Here is a 19,849-nt window from a genome sequence, read left to right as displayed (position 1 = left end):
ATGGTAGGAAAAAAGATTTGTTTCCCTAGTTATCCTACAATTTTATGAGATTCATAAGGTGTGTTTCAAAATTCTTTGTTTCTTTTAATCTTTTACAGCCAAAAATACAAGTTACATCTTAGTGAAGGAGAGCCGCTCCTGGTCAGCGGCTCAGTCGTACTGTAGGACATACCACACAGACCTGACCAGTATAAGAAGCAATACTTATTTTCCATGACTGACTTCTACATGTTTGTGTAATAAACATTCATGTCATGCTGCTCTTACCTGAATGTTACTACACAGCTAAAGTGTGTGTGTGTGTGTGTGTGTGTGTGTGTGTGTGTGTGTGTGTGTGTGCACTGAGCAGAGAAGGAGGCTGTGAAGCAACCTCTGTTATCATTGCCATGCCGGGAATTTACTGAGTTAACATTAGATGACATTTGCCCTCAGTACATCAGCCATAAAAATACAGGCTCTGAAATGTACTCACAATAAAACGTAAGTCTTTGGAGGACGTTTCTACCAGCTGTTGTGTAAAGCTAACTTAACCTTGTTCCATATTAATGCTATAATAAAATAATATTAGCATATTGCTGCGGAGGTGTGGTCCCTGGCTCAGCTGCAGGGGAGGCGTGGTGCAGTGAGCTCAAGGGGCAGTGCCAGGAAGGTTGGAGGAACAGGTGAAGGTGATACATCTAATGAGGTTTTCCTTCTAATTCAGTATGAGGTTCTGTTGTTTGGCAGAAATAGTCTGTTATGAATGTAAAAAATATTTCAGCATCGTGGCAGATGAGATGATGGGTGTTACAAAACAAGAGCAGATTTCATTTGGACTTAGTTCCTTTTATAATTGAACCATCAAGGGTAAGGGTTAGGGAATCTGCTGGGAGACTAGCTGCAGTGGCACTTGAAAAGACTGTCCACTTATTGAAACGCCATATAGAGAACAAAAACAACCTTATAGGCCAAGGATACAATGGCGCTGCTGTAATGAGTGGTAAGCATTCAGGGGTCCAGGCTATAATCAAAGAGAAAGCTAAATGTGCCTTGTACATCCCCTGCAGTGCCCACTGTCTCAATTTAGTGCTACCTGATGCAATCAAAACGGTTCCAGAAGCAGACTAATTCTTTGCTCTGTTTCAAAGTCTTTATGTTTTCACTTCTGGCTCATGTGTGCAGCCCAAATGGCTGGCTGTACAAAGTGAGATGCATGGCAGCACAAGAGTTCCAACACTGAGTGACATATGATGGACATGTTGATTCATAGCTCTACACATAATGGACAGATGACCTGCCCTCAAACATATCTTGCAAGGCATCGCACAAGAGCACAGAGGAGAAACATCTTTTCAGGTCCGTGGTATTCTGGCCCTGACTGACTTAAAAGAACGCCTGATTTAGTTGAAGGTTTAGTTCAAACTTTGATGGATTTTAGACACGAGTCATTTTTTGATAACTTGTGGGGTGAAGTACTGAACATTTGTGAGCAACGTCATGCTGCCACACGACAAAGGAAGACAAGCTGCAGACTCTGTGAGTCCCACATATGTCTTTTAGTCAGAGGGAGCAAGATTATGACTGACTACATGCTTAATGAGCTGAGCTGACATTGTTCAAAGACCAATTGTGAGCTGAGGAGCAGTTTCCGACCTCTTAACCCAAAACAGTGATTAATATTTTGAAAAATAACAGTTTGTTTGAAGTTGGTTGTCCTTATGATGCCAATATTGATGACTTGGATTCATTGGCCCTCAATGTCCCCACTGTAAAATTGGTCATGAAGCGCCACTGACAGATGGCACAAAGTTGGAATTCATTGAATAGATATGAGCATCATCAGCCTAAATGCAAATTTATCTCCAGTACACTCGATGTAACCTAATACTGAGTATGAAAGCACAGCCACTGTGCAACAGTCAAAAATTTTAATGTGAATCCACCAAATTACTGCAGAGTAACCTGTTTATCAATTCAATTCAATTCAATTCAATTTTATTTATATAGCGCCAAATCACAACAAAAGTCGCCTCAAGGCGCTTTATATTGTACAGTAGATAGCACAATAATAACCAGGTATTTTATCATGGACAAAAACTACCCAGTATTTTCATTCAACATATTATTTTATTTTTCACTGAACACAAAATTTGTATAGCAAGGTTTATTTGCAGGATGTTTCACAGAATAGAAATATAATTTAGCAAAGGGCATCATGTACAAATCCAATCCGTTATTAAAATGAGATCACATCTAAACTTTATTTGCAGTTTATCAAACGTCCTCTCCTGCCCTCTTTCTTATCTTTCTCCATCTCTGAGTGAAGTTAGCTCTCTTTCTTTTTTCTCTCTGTGAAATACAGCAGCTGGACCTGATCAAAAATGTAGGGCATAAAATTAAAAGGTTGTCAGAAAAACAAATACTCAAGTAAAATACAGATACCTGAAGTACAGTCGAAAAGTATTTGAATTTGGTCTCAGATGTTGGCGACCACAAAGTAATACCACTGTGACAAAATGCTGCCAATGTTTTTGAGTTTTAGTAAAAACTAAAATGTTGACACATGATTTTTTTCTGCACAATGGATACACCAAAACCATAATCTCAAATGTCTAAGTCATTTAAACAGTTTAAAAGGACTACTTACTACTTTATGCGGGTCAAACATTGTAAGAATGTCAAAGAATTTAGAAATCTGTAGCACTTTGTAAACATGCGCTGTTTTTGCAGTTAAGTAACCCAACACACATATATTACACTTTGCTAATGAGAAGCAAAAGCTGCTCAAAGTGATAACAAAAATGGGCTTTTATGCCCTTTTCAACACATTTATATGTACATTTGCATTTATATTTGTCTAGGTATAGGAATAAAAAAAGTCCCACCTGTAATGTAAATCATAACATGTATAGTCGACTAAAAAAACAAACAAATTTGTAAGGGAAAAAATACAAAAAATAAAAAAGGTGCACTAAGCGGATTGCAGAAGTGCACACAACTTTAAACTAATATTTTATGCACACAGTTTTTGATTTAATTGCAGCATTCAGTCTTCTTGGGTTGTAGTCTAACAGCACACCTTGACATGGCAATATATGTCCACTTTTCCTTGCATAACAGTCTAAATCTATCAGATTACGAATCCATCTCTTCTGCATGGCGTGCTTTTTAGAAAATACGTTCCCCCCTTAAAGATTTGTTTTGTAATAGAAGTTAATAGGCTAAAGCTAACATCAAAGGTGGTACAAGCTTTGAACGATTTTTGACATTACAAAAACCAGGTATTTTAAGGGGTGTGTAAACTTATTCTCTTCACTTAAAAAAAGAATTGATAGCAGTCTCTTTGTAATAAACAAGCCTTTTATAACCTTTGACCCTCACTGACTCACTCGTGCGCATACGTGTTCACTCTGTGCTACATATAGCATCATCAGCAGATTTGTGAATCGATCAATATTTTGTCTTGTTTACCCTCCCAGTCAGATCAGCACACACGTGCAGCTTCTGGTCTGCGGTCAAGTCACAGCAACAGAAAGAAGACCATTAACAGTAAGTAGGAAGAAAGATTCCTCCACTGATAGACTCCTGATTTGCAGAGACAAACTGGGAGAGAACTGGTCTGAGAGTGGACACCAGTACAAAAACTGTCTCATCCACGTCTTCCACAGGAAACATGGCTGACAGGAAAAGGTCAATGTGTGCCAGAGATCTGAGAGATTCATCGAAACCAGACAGAGAGGCGTGAAGCTCCGCCTCATCCTGTGTCAGGTATTAAAGCGAGCAAAGTACATGTGATGATCAGAGCAGAGAGACGTCGACATGGACATGGATCCCCTGCTGCTGCTGCTGATGCTGTGGAGCTCAGGTAGGACACTAACATCACCACGACACACACATGCATCATGTAAAAGGATCAGTGAAGGAAAGAAAAAACTGCACTGTGACACTTCAACAGCTTCAATTTAGAATCGTTCAGACGTCAAAAAACAAAAGTCAGTTTTTAATCTGTTTACTGTCACTTTGACCTGCAGCCTCACATGCTTTAAAACTTTATTAACTATTCTGCTGCAATCATCTTTCTGCAGAATTACTTTAGTTTGTGGGTTTATTTAACAGGAACCAATAAGAATACGACCCCGAGCTGACACAGCAGCGGTTTAAGTGATTTGAAAGAACGATAAAATGCTAATAAAGTGCAACTGCAGTACCAAACCCTACAAACAGTTCACCACATCTAGTAATAACATTAGCATGTATTCCACAGTCTTTAAACTAGAAGAGTCTGTGCCTTGGAAAGGGTTAAACCCGTCATCGTATTCCTGTTTTGTCTTTTTGGTGTATTTTTAAAATCCTGAAGCTGCTTCACTGACATTACTGGGTTACATTTACCTGCTGCTGTCATTCAACATTCAGATTTTCAAGCAGAAGATTTCCTGATCTGATCCAAGAAATCCTCCCACTGTCGCTGCAGAATGACTCTTTACCTAGTGGCCTGCTGCACAAAGAGCCTCTGTTTCCACACAACTTATCAGGGGCTGAGAACATTCTGCTTTCATGCCACTGTGCAAACACAGGGGCGATCAATAACTGTTTGAGTCACTGATTGCCTCACTACTAAATATCTATTCAAAAAAGTCCATAAAAGAGACTTTAACTACTAGTTACGTTATTTATTTATTTTTTTTTGGGGGGGGGGGTCCATATTTTTGTACTTTTCCAAGAGATTTTGAGGCTTGGACATTTTCAGGTGAGGACCTCTAAAGGATTCAGTCAAGAGAAAAACAATGATGGTTCTTCTCTCATTTTCTCCTCAGGACTCCAGGCTGAAGTGAAACACAATTCAACAGGTAAACAGAGAAATCAAAAATAGTACCAAAATCAAACTCACTAGCAAACTTCACGAGGAATTTCCCCTCTTTACTGAAACTCTCTGCTTTCTGTTCAGAGTTTGTGAGGTTGGTGGGAGGAGCCAGTCGTTGTGCAGGTATACTGGAAGTGAAAATAGGAGAATGGAGACCAGTGGAGGGACTTCATTGGGCCCTGAAGGAAGCAGCTGTTGCCTGTGAACAGCTGGACTGTGGCTCTGCTCTTGCTATAAAAGATAGGCAGTCCTCATACACACCTGTGTGGAGGATACCATTGGACGTTGTTGGGAATGGATCCCCTCTGACGGAGTTTGCAAGTTCAGCTATCTCTGGCTACACTTTAGATCTCACATGCTCAGGTAACCACGTCACTGACATCATTTGTTACAGAAGGAGGTGGTTAGAGTACACAGTGTTTTCCATCATGCTGACTTATGAGAGATAACTCCATTGCCATTGCACAGTTATACCTAGGACAACAGTACAATGGAAACTGGTCCCACGTTGGCACTATGCACAGCACAACAAAACACAACAAGACAACAACACAGTAACTTAACTTAATAAATAAAAAGAAATAAAAAGATTGAGTGCATGACAGCATCTTAGCTTAATAAATACAAAGAATGAGTTTATGTTTTATTGCACATTATTATTATTATTATTATTATTATTATTACTGTTGTTGTTGTTGTTGTTGTTGTTGTTGTTGTTAGCCCCCCAAAAAGTCCAGGGAGGTCCGATCAGCTGATAGCACTGATTAGGGCTATTGCCCTGTTGTAAAAGTTGTCCAATGATTTTTTTCCCCTTTGAAGTGTCTTTTTTTGTGCAGCTAGAGCACATGTGTCAAAGTCAAGGCCCACTGGCCACATCCGTACATTTATATCCGGCCTGCGAGATCATTTTATATGGATGTACTATTATTGTTATGCATGGCCCGGCGATATGAGGCGCTAATAACACACAAACTACAGATCCCATAATGCAGCGCTGCAGCCTCCTTGCTGGACACTAGGCTACCTGGGAACATTCCCGCATCAATCAAGTCAAACCTGTTACCTAGCCGCTCACAATGGTGAAGAGAAAAGGTGATTCTGAAAACAGAGCCTTTCAGCACCGGCGGCGGGAGGCTGAATATATGTTTACAGACATTGCTGTTAAACCCGTATCTTATTAGTGGAGCTAATGTGGCTGTAATTAAGGAATTTAATTTAAGACGGCACTACCAGTCAAAACATAAGCTGAAAAACCGAAATGCAGAAACTACAGAAGGTAGAAGAGCTAAAGAAGAATCTGACATTTCAGCAGATGATTTTCACCAGAGCAAAATCACAAAGTGAAGCTGTTGTGAAAGCAAATTTTATTGTAGCAGAGGAGAAAGCCAAATCAGCCCGGTACCACTCGGAAGAGTTGCATGATGAAGCTGTGCGACGTCTTGTGTCCAGACAAAACGCAGATTTTGGCAACTGTGAGCCTGAGGAGAAATACGATTGCTGATCGGGTTTGTGAGATGGCCACTGATTTAAGAACACAGTTATGTGAAAGAAGCAAAAACTTTATTGCATACTCTCTTGCTGTGGATGAAAGTACAGACATGATGGACATTGCACAGCTGGCCATCTTCATCCGTGGAGAGGAAATATTGAACATTAAATCGATGCACGGGACAACGACAGGAAAAGACATTTTTTAAAACGTATGTCAAAGTGTAACCGACATGAAACTGCCCTGGGACAACAGATGGAGCGCTGGTGTTGTGCAGGATGTAGATGATCTAGTAAAGATGCAGGAGAACTGTACCGGTGAGTTAACAGCATATCACTGCATCACACACCAGGAAAGGCTGTGTGGTAAAGTCCTAAAAATGGAGCATGTAATGATCACTGTAACGCAAACCGTAAATTTTACCTGAGCTAAAAGTTTAAATCACCGTCAATTTCAGTCTTTTATGTGGGAAATAGATTCAGAGTTTGCCGACATTCCTCATCATACAGAGGTCCGTTGGCTGAGTTGGGATAAAAATTCTCAACAGAGTTTTTGAGCTCAGCAAGGAAATCTGTCAGTTCATGGACATGACATGTATGATGCGGTGAAGGCATTTCAAGTGAAGCTGTCTCAAATGCACCAGTGTAACCAGTGCCTCACTTTCCCTGTTGCCAAGTAATGTTGAACCAAGACAGCGGACTTTGCTCCGTCTACATGCGGCTCCAACCTTGTGTATGCTTTCATTTATTTTTTCTGGGGTTTTTGGCAGCATGTTCATATTTCTAATAATTTTGACAGGATATATTTTTATGGAGAGCAAAATATTTAAAATTATAGTTTATTTTTTTAAGTTTATTTATTCTGGAATAATATTCCTGTCTGTTTTTATTCATATTTATGTTTAAAAAACATTGTTTTAGTGTGTTCAGTAAATGTTTATCTTGTTTGTCCCGCGACCTAAAGTGTGCCTTGAGTTTTGTCCCCTTGTGCAATTGAGTTTGACACCCCTGAGCTAGAGAACCACACACAGATGCAGTTGTCAGCATACTTTCAATGGAGCAGCTATAGAAGATGATCAGCAGCTCCTTCTTCCGGTCCATTTTTCTAAAGATTCTCAGAAAGACACTGTTGGGCCTTCCTCAGGTCCTCTTTTCTTCTTTGACATGGAAATTGTTTCCTTTCAACAATCACAAAGAATCTTCCATTTCCATAAATGTGCCTGGAGGTGATGAAGAAAAAGGTGTATCTGATGTGGAAGTCTTTTAGAAAGTGCTGTGATAAATACCTGCACATATGAGCACAGACTGTGTGCAGGTGATGGAGTTTGTTGACACCATGCTTACTTTGAAATTAGTGTTTAAGGACCAACAGATATTATTAGAACCTAGTTACACAGTGAGCTCTAATATAATGCAGAGTCTATAGAATGATATTTATGTCACAACAAATGTGCAAGCAAATAATCACAGGCACAATCAACTTCCTTGCACTTAAATTCAACAACTCATGTGCGCAGAACTCCGCTGCACACACAAAGAAGCCATCGTTAACACGTGAGCGTCTGCTTTGAATGTGCTGGTACAGTTTTACACTTTAGTGAGTAGCTGTCTCCACTTAGAGAGAAACCCTTCTTGTGAGTGTAAAGATATTGTTAACTGTCTGGAGGCAGAGCCCAAACCAGGATGGGGTCCTAATGGATGGACCCTTCAGGTTACTGTGTTAAACTGAGTTACACAGTGGCAGTGTCAGAAACACTCGTTTAAACTGTATTTGGTAACAATTAAAGTTTGCTGAAATAATTATTAACAGTTATTGTTTGCAGTGCAGCAGTGGAAATACTGACAATAGTCCCTGGATTATTTACTATCCAGGGATATTAATTAAAATATTTTAAACCAAAAGATTCTAGGGTAAGTTCTGAAGTTCTGCAATCCTGTTCTATTTTTCTGTTGGACAGTATCACATAGTTTCTATGACTTAATAAGTAAAAAATGAAAAACTCATAATGAGAATCAGGAAAGGAAGTGTGGATCCGAATCTGGCAATTAGACCTTTGGCCAAAAGACAGACATTAAAACCTGCCAACAAAACGTTGCTCAGTCTGCAGCCAACACATGAAACTGCACATACATGACTGGACGGGAGTGCTTCAAAAACATTCCCTAGAAGTCTTTAAGAGTTTTTCCAGACATTTATACATCAGTCCATGCACTAGTGCACAGGAGAAACAGCTGTAGATAAACTTGCAAAATGCACTTTCAAAAAGTTAAGAAATCCTCAAAACTGATGTGAGGCACAGGTGAACTCTTCTGTTGTAACTCTCCTATTGGTTTGATTCATTTATAAAATAGAACAATACAAATGAAAATTTGGTAGTGACCAAAAGAATGAGATCGCAGATATAAGCAGTGGAAAGGGGCTTCTTCCGAATGTTGGCTGTTGGCTGCTTCGAGGTTGATTAACCTGTGGCTCGAACATGAAGGACAGGGATTTCTCTGCACTGTGGAAGCCAGACTACAGCAACTTATTTCCAGTCAATCCTGGCTACTGGACTCACTGCACCTGCTCGCACAGGATTTCCTCCTCCCTGAGCTTCATCCCTTCGCCGCTACCGCTCATCTGCTCGGCTTGACAGAGGATGTTCCATCCAAACCACCGGATGTGGCGTTACCCGGCCATTTGGAGCCATCTCTGAGGAGGAAATGATGCTCGCGCCAGCGGCGTGAGCATCATATGGATGTTGGGACATCTAAACAACTGGCTTTGGTGAGTGAGAGGAACACTGACTCTGACACTAGGACTATTTCTTCTGGATTTATTTTCTGTGCAGCAAGTGAGGGAAATGGTGTTTTCCTTGGCTCACCCACAACCCCTGTTAAAGAGACTGGTGTTCCTGAGACTGCAGCCGCTCAGCTGCTCACAGTTCAGTCAGCCGCTCAGCTAACCTCAGTTCAGGCAGCTGCTCTGCTGTCCTCTCTTCAGTCAGCCACTCTGCTGCCCTTAGTTCAGTCTCCAGTGTCCCCTCTACCTATAGCTCAGTCTCCTGTGTTGACGCTAGCTCAGCCTTTAGCACGGCCTGCACCTCATTTGCCTGCTCAGTCGCCTTTAGTTCAGCTGTCAGTCCACTCATCAGTTCAGCCACAATCTTCTACTTCTTATCTCAAGCAGGGAACACACTTCATTAAAACATTTGCTGGTTCTCAAAAGCTGGCCCTGTCTCCGCTGGACGGTCAGGGGGACCCGTTCAGTCGCCTGCCTCCGCTGGAGGGTCCGGGGGTCTCGGTTAGCCGCCAACCTCCGCTGGAGGGTCCGAGGGGCCCATCCAGCCGTCTTCTGTTCTAGCTGGGGGTTCAAGAGAACTCAGCCGGCATCCTGTCTCGTTAGCTGGAGGGTCCGAAGAGCCTGTCCAGCATCCTGCCTTGTCAGCTGGGGGTTCAGGACAACCCAGCCAGCCTCATGCCTTGTCAGCTGGAGGGCCCCAGGAGCCCGTCAAGTATCGTGCCACAAAAGCTTGGGGTTCTGAGGAGCCCTCCCAGCATCACGCCTCATTAACTGGGGTCCTGGAGGACCCAGCCAGCACATCTTCGTGTCTGCTGACAGCTCTGGGGAGTCTGTTCAGCCACCATCTGCTCCAACACCAGCAACTTCCATGCTTCTGGTCCTGCCTCGTCTGGTCCTGCCTCGTCTGGTCCTGCGGTTCTACACCGCCATCCGATCCAGCTCGGCCTGTACCACCTCGCCTTCGCCGGCCACTTTCTATGTCACGATTATTATCCTTGTGGAGAAGACAGTTAATTTATTTACACAAACTACACCAGGTGGTAATATATAGAATGTGCTGGAGGGGGAAAGGGGGGTCCAGAGCTCAGGGTCCGTGAGTGAAAGGAAGGGGATCAAACACGTTCCAAAAGGTCTCCAAATGACTCTCCTCACTCCGTAACTGGGTCACACACATCCACGCACTCGTTCACAGGATCACAGGCAGGCAGGGAAAGATCTGCACAAAAAAACTTCAGTTACAGATTAACTGACGGACAAAACTCACAGATTCAGACTCAAATTCGAATTCTTCAAACTACTGAGCAACTGACACTGATAGCTCAATGATCCAGCGGCAAGTAGCACAGTGCTGCCATCTTAATTAGGGCTCAGGATTACGAAGATAGGCAGCAGGTGTGGAGGTGGCAGGTGCGTGGGCCAGGGGCGGGAGCCCGTATCGACCACTGCCCCAACAGGAGAGAGAGAGAGAGGGGGAGGGAGAGAAAGAGCAAAACAACAAAAACAAATGTTGCCTAATACGGGATCAGCTGGTGAGGCACAGGGACCATGACATTCCAGGCCTCTAGGTGGACGTCATCGCCACCGAGGGCAGCCCCCTGAAGAAGTTTGTCGCAGCCACTGCTTTTGCGGCCGGCCTCCGGACCTGCTCTGTCACCACCACTGCCTTCGGCATGGTCGGCCTCCTGATTTGTTTCACCTGCGTCGCTGCTGTTCGCACAGCCGGCCCCCTGAACTGTTGTGGATTGAGTTTATGTGCTGTCCACCTCCGGGTCGACCTCCTGATTTGCTCTGGACTTGTTTTGGACTGTTTTCATGTGTTTCTGGACTCATACTCCTTTTCTTTTCTTTTGTTTCTGTCCTTCCATCCTGGACCCCCTCCGCCCGTTCTGTTGTTTTGTTTAGGGCTGTCAGGAGAGCAATGCTTTTTCTTTTCCCCAAAACACAGACTTCATGTAGTGACAATATATACAAATACCTGCTAATTCTATATCTGTTTACTGATATGAGAAATCAGCTCAAAGGGAACTTAAAACCAAAAATAATTGACAGTTAACTCTATAGCTGTTAACTGATCACAAATGATAACAAAATCAATAGAAGAATCTGAATGCAAAAATGAACACAATGTAAATACCAGTTAGACCTGATTACTACAAACTGATAACAGAAAACTACTTAAAGAAAATTTAGAATGCTAGGCCAATTTAGGAGGTACCTTTATAGGTATAAACTGATAACTACAAATAGCAAATCAATAGAGGAACCAGAGTGCAAAATAAACATTAACAGATATCAGTTAGTTCTGCAGCTACCACCTGATGATTGGAAATCAAACTTTCAGAAACTTTCAGAAGAAAAATTCAATCAGCAGTTAACTCTATAGGGATTAACTAAAAATGAGTGATGACAACTTCAAAAGAAATTTCAAAAACAATTACAATTGTACAATTAATAGAATTAACTTCAAAATCATTTACATTTATTAACCAAAAACAAAGTTCAATTTAAACTATAACTTCAGAAAGATCTATTCTTTCGTCAGGCAAAGCCACCTTAAGCAATTGTAGTTAAAAAACAAAATCACGGAATCAATTTATAGACCAAAATGTATTCTAAGATTCTGACTCATCAAAGTCACCACCTTTGGCAGATATAACAGCTAAACACACCCATGGCATTCTTTCTACAATAGAAATAAAATATTCTACAGAAAGTTCTTCCCATATCTGTTGCAATAGTTCCCAGAAATGTGTGGCACTTGTAGGTTGCTTTGGTTTCCCTCTTCTGTCCAGTTCATGCCAAACCAGCTTGATGGGGTTTAAGTCTGGAGACTGTGCTGACCACTGATCATGTTTTTAAGCTTTCCATCTCGTTCTTTTTTCCTGAGGTACTTATGGCATAGCTTGTTTTGGGTTATTATCTTACTGTAGGATGAACCCCTGACCCACCAGACACATACAAGATGGTACTGGGTGGTACTGCAGAATTTTGTGTTAGCCGTTTTGGTTCAGGGTGGGTCTCACCCTGTACAAGTCACCAATTCAGGATGCAGCAAAACATCACACTTCCTCCCCCACGTTTAACAGTTGATGCCACACAGTGTGGAACCATCCTTTCGCCTACGCAATGGCATACAAAGAACCTGCATGATGAACCTCAGATTTCCAGTTTTGATTAATAAGTTCATAATACTTTCTTCTAGTGTTCAGAAGAGCTCTTTTATGGCCCGAGGCGTGCCTCTTTGTCTTATTTTGATGTCCACGCAGTGGCATTCTTGCTGCAACTCATCCTGTCAAACCTGCTGCTCAAAGTTTTCTCGTCACAGTTGAAACTGAGACTTACTTACTACGACCACTATTAGGCTGTGCTTGAAGCTGTCATCCCATGAGCCGCCTATCACACAAGCTGTTAACTCTCAGAAACTTGTCCTCTGATTCAGCTGTGGCTTTGGGTCAACAACAAAAATGTTGCAAATCAAACACATCTGCTTGTGGCTTGAGCTGCTAGGCTCTTGGGGTGTAGCACTCCTGTGGTGAAGAGCTGAATTTTGGTTGTCCAACTCTAGATACTGGCTTGTTGACTTGGTTATTTCCTTTTGGCTCTTGGTGAAGGCGGTCACACTTTTCTACTCTCTCTTCCCTTTTCTTCCCTGCTTAGCTTCTTGTGTCCTTGTCTAGTCTCGTCTATTTTTTTACTCTTTCCCTGGAACACTCTCTCACAGTCTGTTCTCTAAAACCTAAAAGAGGAATTGTGGATTTGATCAACTGGTCCCTGACTGCAATTGACATCCTCTTCTCAATGAGAAGCCTGGGCTCGGGTGAGCCTGAGTGTCATGGAGGTACTTTCCCTGCCGGATACACGATGGACAGATGGCATAAGTGGAGGGTCGTGTGCCTGGCAGGACTGTCGATTGAGGACATTGAAGACATCTACCTGTTCGTAACCATGATAACAGGGTTCTTGCTGATCGGAGCTGGCTTGGCTCTGGCTTATCGAAGATTAAAGAAAGCTGAATCGGCTGTTCAAAACCCCACAAGGCTGCCCACTGTAATTGAAACGATGGGACGAGTTGTGAGTGCTCAAAATAAGCTCATTGAACGCAGCATGGATGAGATCTTGGAGAAGCTTGAGGCTGCCGTGAACACTCAGAATAAGACCGCTGAGCGAAAATTGGATAACATCTTGGAGAAGCTCACAGCGGTTGCGAGTTCTCAGAAACTGCTCTTTGAGAGCAAGACTGATAACATCATGGAGAAGCTCACGGCTCTCCAACGGGAGATTGAGAGACCAGTGTTGGACTGTTAGAACAGCTTTGAAATTCACATGAGTTGTTCGCACTAAAGTAAAAACCACCATCATTTCATGCGGCTACCACTTCAGTGGTCTCAAGGCTGGAGCTGAACAACAACACCCTGAAAACAGACTGTGTATTGATTGTTTCTTCCTATCCTACGCAAGGCCATCTGGGTTGGCTGGAAGACTGTTTACTTAGCCTGTCTTACTTAGGACACTGTCTCAGCTGAACTCTGGACATACACACACACACACGCACACACATATACACATACAGATATACACTCATCCCCCCTCCCCTTCCAAACGCCTTCGACGCTTATTCCCTCCTGATGCGGACGGTGGATCAAGGGGACCGGCGTATCTGCTGCAGGCCTGGATGCGCTGTCTACACTGGCTGTCTCTCACCTTTTACCCATCCATGTCACTTTTCGTGTGTTTCTATGGTGTATTGATAGTCATGTGCTTTTTGTGCTGGGGTGTTGTTTTTTTTTCAGTTTTCAAACTGTTCTCCCATTAGGAGCTCAGTCTGAGTGGAGTTTTTTTTTCTCCTCCTCTCAACTCATATTAGGTTTTTTCGTGGTGTTTTTTGCACCATTAGCGTGCTGCTTGATGTAACCCATAATTTCCTTCAGGATTAATAAAGTATTCTCATTCTGATTCAGACTGTGAGCCACAGCCAGGCAGAATCTTTTGAGACCCATCAGTTTCTGGTTCATTAGAGCACAGTCCTTCTTGTAGACCAGCCAGGAATTCAAGTCAAGGATGTATCCAAACAGCAAAATATGTCATCTCTTTAACTTGGCCAGGGTCTTACAGATGTCAGAGCATGTCAGAAAGCTCAATTCCTCCCATATACTCAGTATTTGCAGGGATGAGTGATGGGCATGAAACAGCGATCTTTGCGTTGTCTCTTTGCCTCATCGTTTGCAGCTGAAAATGGCATCATCCCACAGGCATTGCTCAGAAGGTAGACACATTTGTTGTCAAACCATTTTACTGCAGTCAAGACCTTCAGCAGACCTATAATCCCAAGCTCCATGGCCCGTCTTTATAAGATCTTTGTCTGCTATCAAGGGAGCTCCACCAGTGCAGTTTGGTTGTACAGTACCAATGCACCTTAAAGTGTGTAAGTTCTGGACAAAGCTGAAACTTATGAAGAACTGCAGTTCTTTTATGGTTTTGCATAGTGTTCTCATAACTTTGGCTCCTGGAGGTAACTTCTGTTCCTATTTACCAAGGGCAGCATTGAAGGATGTGGATCCCCCTTGATACACCAGCTAGCCGTGGATGATGACAGATGAACTTGCTTGGCAGAATAATGTAAAGGCCCACTTATCTGGTTTGTTGGAAATATATTGGTAGAGAGTGCCAGCCCTTGTGAATTTATATCAGACCAAACCTCAAACACACTGTGCTTGAAAGTGGATGGTATCAGAGGCCACCATTCACGAACCGGCCACAGGAACATGCGGTCTTAAGCCACAGAATTGTTTAGCATCTGTCTGAAAATGTAGAACATAAAATTAGAATTTTGGCAACTTAGTAATATTGATTTACCAGCTACTGTCATTTAGTAAAAAGTTAAATAATTAGTTGTGATAATTATGATTTCTACAAGTTTAATCTTTATTTTTACCAAATTTACTAATATTAACTCCTTCTCTGCTAACACTTAATGTGATTCATTAACAACAATGGATGAACAAATCAGGCCCATTGGCTTGATTTGATGGAAAATAATACAATTTAATAACATTAAGGCTAACATCAAGTCAAAAATGTTGTTTCAGTAAGTCCTCAAACACAATTAGATGTCAAAAAAGTATACCTACCTACCTTAGTTTCATCAAAAACACTCAAAATAACTGTTTACATTCACAGTGCCATGTGGAGGATATTTTCAGCATTTTTAGCAAGTATGAGATTTAGAATAGGAATTTGATTCCTTCTTGAAATGAAAATATTTGCTTGGATTCTTTTTTTGCTCGTGCATCTGTTGTGACATAAATATTATTCCCTAAGCATCACACCTGTGATAAATGTGAAACATTATAATATGTAGAGTAATTTGGTTACAAAGTTTTGGAGAATTACACAAAGCAGCAGGTTATTTTTGTCTTGTAGTCAACATACACAGGCAAGTACGAGCACACACACACACACACACACACACACACACACACACTTTTATACATCTCTGGCTGCGCCTTCCTGGTTCTGCTTTACATTTCTTCCTGTTAAAGGGGTGTTTTTCCTTCCCACTGTCACCAAAGTGCTTGCTCATTGGGGGTGATATGATTGTTGGGGTTTTCTCTGTTTGCTTTGTATTATTGTGGGGTCTTTACCTTACCACACAAAGCAACTCGAGGTTACTGTTGTTGTGATTTCACTGTATAAATAGATGTGAACTGAGTTGGCATCTTGAAAAGCGCCCAAAGACTTTAGCCAGGTAAAAGACCTGTTAGATGGTAACTTATAGCTGTCTTTAGGTTCTTCTTCATATTTGTGCACATTTGTCACAGTTCAGTTGTATATTTTGTAACTTCTTAAGCTGTTTTTTGTTGTCTTTGTGCATGTTTGGTTTGGATTTACTGGATGAACTCTGATTTTCACACTTTGAAAGTTTGAATCAGTGAAAAGTTGTTTGCTGACCTCTTCTTCTCGTGTCTGCTGTCTCTGATCTCTGTCTGTTGGATCTTCTCTGATCTCTTCAGACTCTGTGAGGCTGCTGAATGGGACCAGTCTGTGTTCAGGCAGACTGGAGGTCAACTACAACCAGTCTAACCAGTCCAAGCAGAGCTGGACCTCCGTGTGTGAAGATGATTTTGACCAGCAGGATGCAGAGGTGGTCTGTAGGGAGATTGGCTGCGGGCCTCCCTCAGCCCTCCAGGGGGCGCTCTATGGAGATGTGGGGGCTCCAGTGTGGAGCAAAGAGTTCCAGTGTGAAGGCCATGAGTCTGCTCTCCTGGACTGTAGGAGCTCAAACTCTACTAGAAGCAGCTGCTCACCAGGCAAAGCTGTTGGACTCACCTGCTCAGGTAGACGAGCAGCTGCAGCTTCGATTTGCTTCAAACTCACTTCGTTTTTTACTGATGACTCTCTGCTTTCTGTTCAGAGCCTATCAGGTTAGTGGATGGAGCCAGTCGCTGTGCAGGTACACTGGAAGTCAAAATAGGAGAGTGGAGACCAGTGCATACATTCCGCATGACCCTGAAGCAAGCAGCTTCTATTTGCAAACATCTGAACTGTGGCCCTCGTGCTTCTTTAAAAGAGAAGCCCACAGAAAGACCTCTGTGGGCTCCCAGACTTTACTGTGAAATTACTTATTTTTCAGCGATGGGGTGTTTAAAACATGCAATCATTATCAGTTCATCATGGGCTTTTCCTCCAGTCCTGGTGCTCACCTGCTCAGGTAAGCCAATCTGTGACTTCATCAACTGTATAGCTAGAGGTGGGTGGAGCAGACAGACTTGAGTTCAGCAAATGTGCTTTTTGATAAAAGCTTCTGTTTTTGCATCTTAGCTGGATTTTATTGTTACTCTTTAGTTTCTCCTTCTTATCATTTTCACATGTCAAATGAATGCTGTTTTTCTTCTGAAGCTCTGTCTGTTGTCTGAATGAGCTCCACCTGTCTTTATACTCTCCTGCCTTAGTGATGGCCTTCCCTTCTCAATGTTTTCTTCTCTGATTAGCTCCTTGTGTACTTTAAAGGCCAGCTGTTTCATCAGTTAGCTTTCAGTGTCTGTTCACCACCTGCTGCTCTCCTCATATCTCTGTTTTCCTGTTCTTAGTGTGAGTTTCCTTTTCTGGATTTCCATCTTTTGTTCAGACTGAGTAACCTGCTGTATTCTGCTGCTCCAAGTGTCATTAAAACTCACTGAATATGTTAGAGTTTGTTGATTTACCGCTGTATGATTAAAATTCAATTGGATCTGATTGAATTGGACAGATGAGAATTTCAGACCCTTATTGTAACTGAGTACTTTTACTTTTACATGTACTTCTAAGTACGAAGTAAGAATCACTGTGATCCATAATGTCCTGTAACTCCAGATCTCAAGTTGACTGAAATGTTGTGATGGCATAAAGAAACCCACAAACCTCAGCAAACGCAAACAATTATGTAAAGAACAGTTCGCCAAAATTCCTACATAACTATCTGAGAGTCTGATAAACTCACAGATTAAACCATTATTGCAAGTCATTGTTGCTAAAAATGGATCTCTGTGCTTTCCTGTCTCTGTAGATGAATGGTGGCCAGCTCCATAGTAGATGGTAAAACTCTGGCCTGGTGGACTGTAACCTTGGTGTTGGTGCTGCTGAAGGACGGCTGGCTGAAGCAGATGGATCTCAGGGAGAAGAAGAGGCGCTCCAATGAGCTCATCTCACAGTCAGACACATTTTCAGCTGACACACTAGCAACCATTAGTTCAGTCAGAGATTTAACTTTTTTTGCTTTAAACAGTCTTCAGCTGTATTGATTCTGCATTCAATGAGATTCTAACTGAATGCATCATGGGAAATCTACAACAATCTATGCCTGTTATAGCCTAACTAAGGGAGGATTCAAACGGAGAAGGAAAGTTTTAAGTCTAATCTTCAATGTAGTGAGGGAGTGTAGAGGCCAAATCCTTGCGTTGCGTTTGAATGGTATATTTTTATTTTCTTTGTACTGTCGATTTTCACTTCAGTGGATTAGTTGGGAGTAATAAGGATCATTTTCTGCAGAAGCACAGGCTTATAACCAGCTGTGTGTGAACGTTCATCCTGTTAGGGTCAGTTAATCCATCCAGTGGAAAGATATCCTGAACATGCTGATCTCCCTGCGTGGTACACAGGACACAGCAGATGGACTGCTTTTTACCCCCATGATTAATATTCACAATGAAAATATTAGATTAGAATCCAGAAGTCTGTACAATCTGTTTCATAGTTTCTAACAAGTATAATCTCTTTTAATAAAGATTATGTGTGTATACACAGGCCATGCTGATTATTGAAAAGAAACACCACAAACAGATTTCAATTTTTATTCTAATAATCACAAATATCACATAAAGACTCCAAAACTAACAGGCGTTAAAAGGTGTGTTTAAAATAAAGATAACTGAATCTTTTTAGAAGCAGGCTCGACACCAGACTTCAGTAACTATGAGCAGCACAACATGCTGTGGTCAAAATGTTCTCTTTCCTCCTTATACAAGTTATACAAGTTTTCAATGTTGGTTTAATTTAAAATTCATGTTTGAAATGAGTATAATACAAATGAACATCTAGGACTAAATATCCAATAGCTATAACCTAAATTGTCCGGAGTTCGACCTCCGACAGGTGAACATTAGCCAGAGTTATGCAAGATCTGTAACAACTTGACCACTTGTGTGGTGAGCTGGCAGCCATCTCTATGATCATTGGAGTACTTTTGCACACATTGAAAGAATAAGTCACTAAATTCTAAAATAATATTAAAAGCGTAGCTGGTGACAGACACAGAGTATTTCAAAAGATAAAGTAGACTTTGGGTCCACACATGTCCAAATGCCTGCGTGTAGGCTTGGTTGGTATTGAGAAACAGCCACTTAAAGACTCTATCAGGCCAAAGCTCGGTCATCATCAAACCATCATCAAATAATTTCTTAAATGTGTTAATAATTGCTAAAAATAAATAACTATTTAAGTATTGCATTAGTATTACATTAGTATTACATTAATTGTTAAATAATTAAAAATATAGAATGTTTTAACCTCCTAGGACCTGATATCCACTTACATACAGGACATTATACTGCTACTGTTCTATCGAAATTTTAAACAAATATCCTCATATGTGGCTCTCATTTTTCTTAAAAACAAAAATAAGATAAAAAAAAAAAATCTGGTAATTCTTTGTTTTTACATTCATCAGGCCCCAATCAGCCCAAATATCAAAGAGAAATTAAAAATGCATGTCGTGGAAGAGTTCGGGTCTTAGGAGGGTAAATTAAATCTTAAGATTAATTGTTTAATAAATTATTAATATACTGGTCAAACGTTTTAGAACACCTTATTTTTCCAGTCATTTATTGCATACCAAGTCATTCAAGTGCAATGAATAGCTTGAGATGGTACAAAGGTCAGATGTGAACTACCAGAGGTTAAAACAAAGGTAAGGTTACCCAAAACTGAAAAATAATGTACATTTCAGAATTATACAAGAAGGCCTTTTTTGGGAACACAAACTGTGTTAACAATTTAAAGATGTTCTACAGCAAGGGAGGTTGATCAAGCCTTGAAAGCTGGTGCTACTAGTTCCTACAGCTGTTCCAACTTTTCTAGATTACTTACAACTCCCTCTGTCTGCGTAAAAGCAGTTTTGGAACACACTGTGTCAAGGTGTCAGTGAGTACAGTTTCCATCACCATGAAAAGGCTCTCAGACACGGGGCAAACTGTGACAGAGAGAGG

At 41.5% G+C, this 19,849-nt stretch overlaps 2 protein-coding genes across 3 annotated transcripts in view; one reads left to right on the top strand and one right to left on the bottom strand.

Moving 5' to 3' along the window:
- LOC116320990 (nuclear factor 7, brain-like) overlaps nt 1–19,849 on the bottom strand; it is a 1,074,516-nt gene that overhangs the window by 96,650 nt on the left and 958,017 nt on the right. The gene's annotated exons all lie outside the window — the stretch shown is intronic.
- Nucleotides 3,765–18,389, top strand: LOC120438416 (scavenger receptor cysteine-rich type 1 protein M130-like). The gene is made up of 6 exons (XM_039608833.1): nt 3,765–3,844; nt 4,794–4,826; nt 4,925–5,203; nt 16,121–16,444; nt 16,522–16,818; nt 17,653–18,389. Exons 1-6 carry the CDS (start codon nt 3,799–3,801, stop codon nt 17,673–17,675), a joined length of 1,002 nt encoding a protein of 333 aa, XP_039464767.1. The 5' UTR covers nt 3,765–3,798; the 3' UTR covers nt 17,676–18,389.

Source organism: Oreochromis aureus, linkage group 3 (assembly GCF_013358895.1).
Source record: "Oreochromis aureus strain Israel breed Guangdong linkage group 3, ZZ_aureus, whole genome shotgun sequence".
Taxonomy (NCBI): domain Eukaryota; kingdom Metazoa; phylum Chordata; class Actinopteri; order Cichliformes; family Cichlidae; genus Oreochromis; species Oreochromis aureus.
The sequence above is the reverse complement of the archived record's forward strand: the minus strand, read 5'-3'. Positions and strand labels throughout refer to the sequence as shown.